General features: G+C 34.5%; 1 protein-coding gene across 2 annotated transcripts; it reads left to right on the top strand.

The window, feature by feature from the left end:
• Nucleotides 1-940: 940 nt before the first annotated feature.
• Nucleotides 941-5,663, top strand: LOC113726539 (squalene monooxygenase SE1). Of its 2 annotated transcripts, XM_027250315.2 has the most exons (9): nt 941-1,358; nt 2,723-2,834; nt 3,048-3,222; nt 3,510-3,678; nt 3,795-4,013; nt 4,098-4,373; nt 4,580-4,858; nt 4,950-5,064; nt 5,277-5,663. In XM_027250315.2, exons 1-8 carry the CDS (start codon nt 1,077-1,079, stop codon nt 5,052-5,054), a joined length of 1,617 nt encoding a protein of 538 aa, XP_027106116.1. In that variant the 5' UTR covers nt 941-1,076; the 3' UTR covers nt 5,055-5,064; nt 5,277-5,663. The 2 variants fall into 2 exon arrangements, with proteins under 2 accessions (XP_027106116.1, XP_027106115.1); XM_027250314.2 differs by lacking the exon at nt 5,277-5,663 and having other exon boundaries at nt 4,950-5,170.
• The last annotated feature ends 6,591 nt before the right edge of the window (nt 5,664-12,254 follow it).

Raw genomic sequence — 12,254 nt, 5'->3', positions numbered from 1 at the left:
AAAAGTTTTACATTCTTTGTAAATATATTTTTAATTATTTTTTATTTCACGTATATCAAATCAAATCAGTACAATATATTTTTCTATAAAAGCCTCTAAAAAATAACAATCCAAATGAGCCCTTAACTTACTTGTTCATTTATTGGTCGGAGAGAAAACACAACAAATATATCACAAGTATTATTCTCTTATTATGGACAAGGTGTTCCACTGGATGATTGCCACGCGAACAACTTGTACTTTCTTATGGTCCTCTAGCGGCAGCAGCTTCCAAACTTATCATTAATTAATTCTTTTACACGGGGACGCAGCTGCTGAGGCTGCTCCGCGCCGCGCGAACAGCGCACTAGCAACAGTACCCCAAGATTTCGAAAAAGAAAAGGACGGAAAAAATAAAAGTAAAAAAAAAGAAAAAGACAGAAATATTTGTGTAATGATAAACGTATTTACTTAGTGGGGTGGGCAATCACACGTTTTGTTCACTAAAGACGGGTTTTTTTTTTTTTTTAAAAAAAAAGCTTCTTTGTTTGGATTGTATTTCTCTAAATTTTTTGTAAAAAGATTATTATAACAAATTAACATATTTGATATAAAAAAATAATTAAAAAATATCCTTTTTTTTTTTGAAAAATTGCTTTCCAAACAGTTGGCCTGATTTGACAGGCAAGTTTGTTATCAAGTTTATCTGCTACAAGTTTTTTAAAAATTTTAATTACAGTAATTTTAAATTAAAGTTTTTAAATTATACATTTCAAAATATTTAAATAAAATATATTTTAAAATTTTTTTAAAAAATTTTTATCATAAATTATAATAAAATTTTAGATAAATATCCAAAAAATTTAGTTACCAGACGCGACAACGATTGTTCACTAAAGACGTTAAAGCCAAAAAAGTTTGCTGAATCAAATTTGCCTATATAAGGCGCCGCGCTCTGTTACCTCAAAACATGCTCAAATCCTTCAAAAAACAAAACCCCATACTTAAGCTCCACTGTTACGCATTCGAAAAGCATCATTTAGAGAGAGAGTTGATCAAGAAGCCCATCTCATCTCATTCTATGCTCTCTCCCCATCATGATTAATCAATTCATTTTGGGAGCTTTTGTAGCTTCTGTAGTTGGGTTAGTGGGATTTGTGTTGTTATATAGCCATCTAATTATCAGGCGGGAGAGGAAGAGATACGCTCCACCATCGCCGGCCGCTAATCGGATAGCCGAGAGGAAGGATCACCAGTACATTAAGACGTCGGTTAACAACGTTGATGGTCCGGCGTCGGAGAATGAGAAGAGTGTAAGCGATGTCATCATCGTTGGTGCCGGGGTTGCCGGGTCGGCTTTGGCTTACACTCTTGGCAAGGTACCTCTAGTCATAAGTCTTTCTGTTGTCTTTTTTGCCACCGAAAACCGACTAATTACCGACCTGAATCTCAACCGCTTGTGAATTGTGATGCTTCATTCATGGTTCGCACGTATAAGCACATTCTTGGCTTCTTGCATATGCATGTCATCTCCTTGTCTGAATTTCATTTCAATTGTACTCTTTTTTAGTTTTTAATGTTTTTTCCCATAACTAAAATCTGGAACAAAACCCATTTGGAGGACGGACGTTTGAGAACAATTTATTTGAAACAGTGAATTTAGCCGCACAAAAATTCACTTAAAATATCGTTTCGTCCCCTCCTCTCCCCTCCCTCCCCCCCCCCCCCCCTTTTTTTCTAAAATGGTAGGATATGACTCATCAGATAGTCGTTTCTAATTATAGACCAACTGCTTACGTCTTTTCTTTGCTAGTATCTCCTTAATTAGTTGATGGACATGGATCTCTGATTGACACAAAGTTGTTAAGTTTTCCTGGTATCTTCTTTTTCTTAGCAACAAAAAGAACTTGTATGAAGCCAATGATTTTTTTTTTTTTTTTTTTGGGGGTGTGAAGCCAAAGAATTGCTGGTCAGATTTGTTCTGTAAAAGTTTCGAAATGGTGCATGCAGTTGCCTAGATTCATTAGGCCCAGTCGTGGGATTTAGATCCGGAATACTTAAATTTTTCTTGAAGGGATGAAAGAACACACTACTGAGTACTGATTAAGCAATATACAAGTACCTAAAATAGTTTAGCTTACGTTTAAAGGTCAGTTTCCGGATTCCTTGGAACCTTTCAGCATACTTGACGTGCAAACCTACCAACATGAGTTGATTATTACTAGGCAAAAATTAATGTAAGCCAACCTTGTTTGGATTGTTAGTTTTCACAGAAAAATTTTGTCGTTCTCGTGAATTTATCTTTTTACCTCACATATATCAAATCGCTACAGTATATTTTTTTTACACAGCTCCTAAAAATAACAATCCAAACAGCGTGGCATTAACTTCTAACATAACCTTATTGACTCCCTATTTGTTGCTTTAAAAGAAAAAAGTTGAAAGTAAGTTTCTCATAATGCAATAGGTTGCATAGTTTTTTTTTTTTTTGGAACTTCATCTTATTAAATGAAGGAGAGAATCCATACTCGCCCTTTATAGTATTAGAACAAGAATTCAACTGTGATTGGGCCTTCAAAATTAAAACTTGACAAAGTAAAGGATTCTTTTAAAGAACCATATAAATATCACAAGGAGAAAATCAAAAGATTTTGTTGATTCTTTTTGTATAAAAATAGTTTGTGACTTTTCATCATAAAATTTTATATCAAGCTAAGCTAATGGAACGTAATCCGTACTGCAGGATGGACGCAGGGTGCACGTGATAGAGCGGGACCTGAGTGAACCAGACAGGATTGTTGGTGAACTTTTACAACCCGGCGGCTACTTGAAATTAATTGAGTTAGGTCTTGAAGGCAAGTATATTAAATGAGAGGTTGCCAAACATTTCCGGCTATGCATGTAAAAAACACCCGAAAAGTACTGCTGCATTTAAAAGCAGCTAGCTATTTCGGTTGAATCAAGATTTAATATTTTACCAAGAAAATCCGTCCATTTAATCTTGCATCTCTGCTGCCTGTTTAAATTTATAGCATCGTGCTGGTTCTGAGATGAATTTATTCCTGCAGATTGTTTGAGAGATATTGATGCTCAACAAGTTTTTGGATATGCCCTGTACAAAGATGGCAAGGACGCTAGGCTGTCTTATCCCTTGGAGAAATTTGACTCGGATATTTCAGGCAGGGGCTTTCATAATGGGCGTTTTATTCAAAGGATGAGAGAGAAGGCTGCAACCCTCCCAAAGTACTTACCACTTTCTTCCTTCAAAGATTTTGTTCCGTCCATACCGTAAATCGTCCAAGATCCTTAAATCGACCATTAATTCCAACCCAATAAGTTAACACAAATTGTAACATTGACTTTTTATGCTTAGTTTGGACTGATCCATCATCAGTCCGCGTCCAGACAATGGCATACCTTGACAAAATTACAACAACGCAATCTATGACCCCATGAATATGTCAAAAGATTCTCCTAAAATATGTAACTCGTTGATGTTTGATGCTGTCTTTATTAATTTCGTTGTACAGTGTAAGGCTGGAACAGGGGACTGTTACATCTTTGATTGAAAAGAAAGAAATTATTAAGGGGGTGCAATACAAGACTAAAGATGGCCAGCAAATGACAGCTTATGCCCCACTCACCATAGTTTGTGATGGCTGCTTTTCAAATTTGCGACGATCCCTGTGTGATCCCAAGGTAAATATATAGTGTGATGGTCGAAGCTATATTATGCTACAGTGATAATGAACGTGAGAAGCGTGTCTGGGGAGCATGCGATTTCAAGAAATGATTCTAATCACATGTGTTTTCAGGTGGACATCCCTTCTTATTTTGTGGGTTTGATCCTGGAAAACTGTCAACTTCCCTATGTTGATCATGGCCATGTTGTCCTGGCGGACCCGTCACCTATCTTGTTCTATCAAATAAGCAGCACCGAGACTCGCTGTTTGGTTGACGTTCCTGGACAGAAGGTGCCTTCCATTTCGAATGGTGAAATGGCCAATTACTTAAAGACTGTGGTGGCCCCTCAGGTGTCTGTCTTTATACTTTCTACGTTTTTCGTTGCGTGCTAGCTATCAGTCTTTATATTCAATTGCTTTTGTTTCATGCTTCAGATCCCTCCTCAGCTTTATGATGCTTTCATAGCAGCTATTGAGAAAGGAAACATAAGAACGATGCCAAACAGAAGCATGCCAGCCAATCCACATCCAACTCCGGGTGCCCTGTTATTGGGGGACGCATTCAACATGCGCCATCCTTTAACAGGAGGAGGAATGACTGTTGCTCTTTCTGACGTTGTTGTGCTTCGCGATCTCCTAAGACCTTTGCATGACTTGCACGATGCAACCACTTTGTGCAAGTATCTCGAGTCCTTTTACACTCTCCGAAAGGTATAAAAGAGGGAAAAAAAAATCGGGTGTACGATGCCATAGTATATCTAGTGTATCAGTATATACTATTTCTGTGGTTGAATGAAAAAGACAAGCTTGGTTGGTGATAAATGATTTTCTAAACATGATTGTGCGAGAAAAAGTTAGGTTTCGACTTCTTTCGAGAACTAAAAGGATTGATTTGATTGATGGTGGTGATTATGCAGCCTGTGGCATCGACAATAAATACATTGGCGGGCGCCCTTTACAAAGTTTTTTGCGCATCTCCGGATCCAGCAAGAAACGAAATGCGCCAAGCTTGTTTCGACTACTTAAGCCTTGGAGGCGTTTTCTCAAGTGGACCTGTGGCTCTTCTTTCTGGTCTAAACCCAAGACCCTCAAGTTTGGTGCTCCATTTCTTTGCTGTGGCTGTATATGGGGTCGGCCGTTTATTAATTCCATTCCCCTCACCAAGTCGAATGTGGTTGGGAGCAAGATTGCTTTCGGTAAGGGCCTGAAACAAAGTTAATTTGCTCTCAGTTAAACGTCGATAATGTTTTGGTCTGTTTCTGACCTGAAACTGATCTTTTCTTTCAGGGCGCGTCAGGAATTATATTCCCTATAATTCGGGCGGAAGGAGTTAGGCAGATGTTCCTCCCAGCAACTGTTCCAGCCTACTACAGAGGTCCCCCTCTTGATTAATTCAGCAAATGTACAATTTGTCTCCTTATTTTGTACTATTCAATAATGTAGTGAGAATCAGTCATGGTCTGGCCAAAATTGTGGAAAAATATATATATATATATATATTTACTGTATAGCGTTTGTTGTACTGGCTATTATTGATTATTCTTGACTCTGGAATAACATTCCTTGCAAAACTGTATCAAATTACTGATGAACTTTTTAATCCCATCTCACAAGTGGCTCTCCTAAATCATCTCAACCTTCTGTACCGTCCTGTGCTTGGACCTCTGATGCAATTATTGGAACAAAGTGGGTTCACGGTTTCATCACAGCCACTCGGAGATAAAAGGATAAATATTACATGTGTGGGGAGTCATCATCATGAGCAGTGATCACCAGATTGAATCCTAGGCTGCTGTGAGGGCTTGGTGAGACCTGTATAGTTTTAGACTTGATCGCAACGTTAGAGTTTTCTTTTCTCATGTAGCATTTGAGAAGTTAAATATTGACAGCATTGATGATTTTACAGTCTAGGGATGATAATACTTTGGTTATCCATCCATTGATTTCGTGTGTTGATAGTTGCATCCTAATAAATATGCTATATACTTCCGAATTCCTTCATGACGGGCAAACTTCTCGCAGCCATCTTGCAGTAATGTAACACTTGCTAATAACAAGATATTTACTACTTCTCCCATGTATACTTGTTTGATCTGATTTCGGTCCATCTCCCTCCCTAAGGGTGTTAGGTAGGTAAGCATTCTCCCTACCAATCTTCATATAAAGAAGAAAGATGTACACACAAGACTAGACAGCTATAGAGAGCAATTGCACATCTGCATCCACGGGAGGTAGATTGGGTGCAGCAGTGCTTGGTGCAATGTGTATCGAGGTAGAAAAAAATGTACATGGAATTTATCATAGTTGGTCAACTTCAATATCAGAAACCATGGTCCATTCCATTCTGGACCATCCTTACAAACAAACAATCGCCTCCCAGATCCCTCTCTCTCTCTCTCTCTCTATATATATATATAGATATATATATACCCCCAAGTTACATCAAATTCTAAAGAAACAAATAGTAGTAATCTCTTTCTTATACTAGTTCATAGGACGGCTGTAATCTCTAACCAACCAGAACTTGATTAGATATGAACCATCGGCATAGCAGATCAAAGTTAACAAGCATAAAGCCTCTATGCATGTGGTTGAAATTTAAATCATCTTTGATCACAACCCATTCTTATATAGTATAAGGATTTTTTGTTGGCTATTTAACATTTGAACGGTATTGAGGAGCTTGTTCTTCACAACCCTTCATTTAGCTTTTGCCATTGGAGGCAGGTTAACCAACGCTACTGGAACCAAAACTGTGCATGCCTTTTTCATGCTTTGCATTGGCACTTCATTATTAAATTGTTCAGGTTGCATCAAATAATTGTACTACTGGCTGATTTGATTTGTATACTACTGCCACCCTGAATTTTTTAGCACTTTGCTAATCATTTAGTACACGACTATTGATCAGTGTACACTCTCCATTCACAAGCCAAGGACTACACGAAAAAAGGGTTAAATAATAATAATAATAAAGAGTTCAATGACATCAGGCCTTACCACTCCAACTATCAATTCTACCTGCTCCTTTCAATTCTTTAAGGGATAATTGCAGAAACCTCCCCTGAGGTTTCTGACATTTGCACTGATCTCCCCTGTGGTTTGAAAAATTACACTAACCTCCCCTGAGGTTACTAATCCTTTATAAACCCAGTCCAAACGATTAAAATATTGTTTTAAGGAGTGAAATTAGAAGTTTTTACCAAATTTGTCCTTTGTATTACATGTCCAATGAATGACAAAGTACTACAAATCAATTAACAATTAATAAACTTTAAGGAGTATAGTTTATAGGCAAATACGCATTACCTATTTAAAGTACCGGCTCTTTATGGGTATTTTACTTTCAAACATTTAATTTAATACAAATATTTACTCTCAAATACAGATTTGTGTTTACTTTCAAATATTTAATTTTTGTTAAATACAAAAACTATCAATCTCTGTTCCTTAAAAATATTAATATAACACTTTTTCAATTTTAGTTACAAACATTTATATATTTAACATAAATTAAATTATTCAAAATAAAATGCCCATAAAGAGCCAATACTTTACTCATGTAATGGATGATAGTCATAAAGAATTAATACTTTATGGGTCATTTCTTTTTTAAAAAAATATTTAATTTATATTAAATAAATAACCTACCGATTTTCTTTTTGTAAGAATATTACTGTAACACTTTTTGAATTTTACTTACAAATATTGATATATTTATCATAAATTAAATGTTTGAAAGTAAAATACCCGTAAAAGGCCGGTAATTTAAATGAGTAATGCGTGTTTGCCCATAAAATCGGTTCTTTACGGGTATTTTACTTTCAAACATTTAATTTAATACAAATATTTACGCTCAAATATAGATTTGTATTTACTTTCAAATATTCAATTTTTGTTAAATACAAAACCTACCAATCTCTCTTCTGCAAAAATATTAATATACCACTTTTTCAATTTTAGTTACAAATATTTATGTATTTAACATAAATTAATTGATTCATAATAAAATACACATAAAAAGCGAATATTTTACTAATGTAATGGATGAAAATCATAAAAAATTAATACTTTATAGGCCATTTCTTTTTAAAAAAAATATTTAATTTATATTAAATAAATAACCTACCGATTTCCTTTTTGCACGAATATTACTGTAACACTTTTTGAATTTTACTTACAAATATTGATATATTTATCATAAATTAAATATTTGAAAGTAAAATACTCGTAAAGAACCGATACCTTAAATAGGTAATGCGTATTTGCATATAAACTATATTCCTTAGAGTTTATTAATTGTTAATTGATTTGTAGTACTTTGTCATTCATTGGACATGTAGTACAAACGACAAATTTGGTAAAAACTTCTAATTTCACTCCCTAAAATAATATTTTAATAGTTTGGACTGAATTTGCAAAAGATTAGTAACCTCAAGGGAGGTCAGTGTAATTTTTCAAAGCACAGGGGAGGTCAGTGCAAATGTCAGAAACCTCAGTCATTGTTACAAGTTTTGTATCAATAGTTGTATTGTTTATACTCAGATTGCTTCTTCAAATTCTAAATCCAAGTTGCCGCCACATAATTCACGTGGAACAAAATAAAATGACAAAATTGATCTCTTTTTAATTAATCTAAAAAGCCATGCAGTAAAGGCTCCATTTTTGTGCAGTAGAGGGATGGAAGCAAGGGTAAGACCGTTGAACCAGTGGAGCATCCTTGCGTCAATGCGCATCCAACTCAATCTCTTAGCAGTTCTTGCTCAACACTCTGGCAGCTAGCAAACAAGACTCGAAAAGCCAAAAATCCAAATATTCTTGATGATGTTACGACAAAAAAAGGGGAAAAAAAAAAATCAACGCCACCTGCTTCCTGGAAAGGGCCATTTTTCAAGAGAATTGAGAGCAACAACATAATGTTTCAAGAGAAAAATGCAAAAGTAATGAATAAGAACGAGAAGCAGACACAAAATCCAAAATTGCATCAAATACTTGATGAAAAGGATGGATGCCAGAATCTTATGAGCTAGTTAGAAAACCCAGTTTTATTTTATCTTCTTCAGCCAAGAAGGAAGGAGGAAAAAAAATCCCATTTCTACCTGCACATAACAACAGGGCTTTATTCAGTTTTCTGCCGATCAACAAATATAAATATAGCTAATATCGTTTGTAGAAAAAAAAAAACAAATATAAATATAGTCTGAATAAAATCCAACTTGTTGTACCTTCACAGTTCACATAACAACTGGCCTTTATTTGATTGCTTTGCCTGTCCCTCAACGAATATATGATTTTTTGTCTATGTGGGTGTTCCTACTTCCTATGCATGTTCCTTTAACTTAACCCAATAATTAATGTTGTTGCACAATATACGATTTCAAGTATGAAGGCTAGAATTCAAAATAAATTATTTTTCTCAAAAATCGAAACTTCACCTTCCTCAAAACTGTTGGTTCTTGCTTTTCATTAAACTTTTGCTTTTCTTCCCTTGTTCTTTTTTTTTTTTTTTTTTTTCAGTTTATGAGCAATGTCAACACACCGAAAATTCTCATCTACTTGTATCGGTGAACTGTTGAATCACAATAAGCTCCGTTGTGCAAAATGGTAATTTTATTGCTCTAGCAGACTGTTTGTGCATCTATATCTATATGTATTACAGGATAGGTTTTTGATAAGGAACCTCCACAGGCATTAGAAATCTGAATTTTTTTTTACTACAATTTTAGATTTATTTTAATTCAGTAATTCTAATCACTTCTCCTTATCCCTTCCCACTTTTTAATTTACGTGACCCACTAACCTACAAAATCAAAATTCCAAAATTTTAACTAATTGATAATAACCATCCTTACAAAATCACATCTGCAAATCTAGAACTGTAAACGAACCGAGTATCTCATGTTTGAGCTCTGTTCGTTAAGCGATTCGAACTCCGTTCGTGTTCGTTCGTTAACTTTCGAACTCTAAATCTGTGTTCGTGTTCGACTCGTTAAGTAAAATTCGTGTTCGTGTTCGTGTTCGTGTTCGGCTCGTTTAACATAAACGAGCCGTTCGCGAACACGCTCGAAAAGTTCGAATCCAGATTATTCTAGGCCTTAAATATGCCACACAAATCATTAATCATCCTAAAAAATAATTAAAATACTAAATGACTAAATTCCATTATTCAATAACTACATAACCAACATTAACATAAAAACAACAAATAAAACAAAATAATTTGTCCTTCAAATATAAAAATTCAGCCATAAGACAAGTACAAATTTTCGGCAGCAGCCAATGGGGAAGGAAAACAAAAGTAAGGTTGGAAAGGGAAGGGGAAAGTTTTAGAATTTCTTATGAGTAACCCTAAAATTTGTCAAATGACAATTATGTCCTTGTTCGCGAACGCTCGTTAAAATTCGCGAACATGTTCGTGTTCGCTCGATTATTAAACGAACACAAGAACATGTTCGTGTTCGCTCGATTATTAAACGAACACAAAAATTCGTTCATATTCGTTCGTTTAAGGCTTTCGAACGAGCCTTTAACGAACACGAACGAGCCGAAACGAACCGAGCTAACGACGTTAGCTCGGTTCGTTTAACAGCTCTATGCAAATCTCAAATTTACCACTAACACTTACCACACAACTAATAGTAATAACTAACTGATAATTTAAGAAACTTACCATTACAAAAATCACATATTCAAAATTTAGGAGCCAAATTACAATTCCTATAATTTTACACATCTTATTCTCATAACATATTTTATTCTCATAATCATTCACAAAATTGACGATTACTAACCCATTTTCATTTGTCATCCACACAAACCAAATATAGTGAAAAAAAAATAAGACTATGTATCATATTCTCATCATGGATGAATCCCACCTACAAACATTTCAATTAGTGACGGAAGCCAGAATTTTTTTCCTGGGGGGCCAAAATTTTTCCTAACAAAATTATCTTAATATATTATGTTCAAAATAATCTTCATCTATTTAAATATATGACATATAAAAACATCAAATATTAACTTTAATTATAAATGTATGAAAAAATAAATAACCTTTTTTGAAGAAAAAATTAATTCAAAGGTGGTTAACTCATATATATATATATATAAACTCTCATAAATATAAACTAAAATTATAAAAAAATTAGGGAAGTTAATTTTATTTTACACATATATTTACACACTTTGAATTAAAATTTTCAATACTTTTTTTGGGAGGGGGAGCCGTGGCCCACATCAACCTCTCTTGGCTCCATTATTGATTTCAATAGGGCCTTAATTCCAAACTTACTAGATTGCAAAGGAGAAAACAACTAAACATAAAACAATGTCTACACCAAAGTGATCCCACTGAAATACTTCAAAAGGTTCAACAAGTTTACTTCTAAGAAAGATAAGTCTCACTGAAAATTATTTTGTAGTACGAATTTCACAAAATTCAACAGAGTCAATTAAACCACCAATATTGGTTTTCGTACTAAAGGTTGATTGGTGTGAAAAGTGTTCAAATCTTTGTACAAGATTATCAAATTGAATACATTGTAGGTATTTCATTTTGAAATCAATAAAACATGCAATTACATTCATTTTTATCCATTTATCATTCATTTTTTAATATAAAATTTTATTATTATTTCAAGATCCATCTTCCATAATACATAAACAATATATCAAAAACAACTCAAAAATAACATAAACAAAAAGAACTCAAAAAAAAATCTCATCCATACAATATATCAAATATTTCAAAAAATATCTATAGTAAAAGTTTTTCATATACACTGTTACAATAAAATATTTTAAAAATACTTCCAAAAATAATTACTTCAAACGGAGCTATTGTTTAGCAGTTTCGAGGTTTTTTTTTTTTTTTTTTTTTTTAAGATTTAAGCATAGGCACTGTTTGGCCCATAATAAATCAAATTTACTATTAGGCTCCATTCAAAGAATTAATTGGGCTCTGCCCCAAATTGGTTGGTATCCAGGCCCTTAGACACTAGATAGGCCCCGCTGATGTTGGCTATTTTATTTTTCATTTATTCCATTTGTGTTTCAGGAATTGCCGTGTATGCCGGTTTATCTCTTTAATAAAAATATTCTCTCAAGAGCTTCAATTTCATGCGCTTTATTATTTTTCCATGGCCAGTCTCCTCTATAAGAATTGCAGTCAAGAAATGAATTTTCGTCAAGGGAATGATTTGGCACCAACGAGGCATGTTTCTCGTATTAACAAGGGCCTGCTCTCTGCTGATCCAAGCCTCGCCTGCCATTATCCTTTTCAAGGAAAAGTTGCAGTTAAATTGTAGAAGACTTCCTCAAGAAATTGACGGTAAACCTTTCTAAAGTAGCGTGTATTCATGCGGTTAACGTCCAGATTGGATACTGTATCCATCCTTCAACATGATCATCAATTATTCGTGGGCACGCCTGTATTACTTGCTAGGGCTGATGTACATGCAGACCTTGCCTAAAGAATGCGCTGAAGTAACTGATAAATCATGCATGACTTTGTCGCATTTCTTAACTGTCTGCTAACAAGATATTTGCGTGTTGCATTTTGTTGAGTGTGGAACACTTCCTGAAAGAAGT

The sequence above is a fragment of the Coffea arabica genome, chromosome 2c (assembly GCF_036785885.1).
Source record: "Coffea arabica cultivar ET-39 chromosome 2c, Coffea Arabica ET-39 HiFi, whole genome shotgun sequence".
NCBI classification, from domain to species: domain Eukaryota; kingdom Viridiplantae; phylum Streptophyta; class Magnoliopsida; order Gentianales; family Rubiaceae; genus Coffea; species Coffea arabica.
This window is presented reverse-complemented; position numbering and strand designations above follow the sequence as displayed.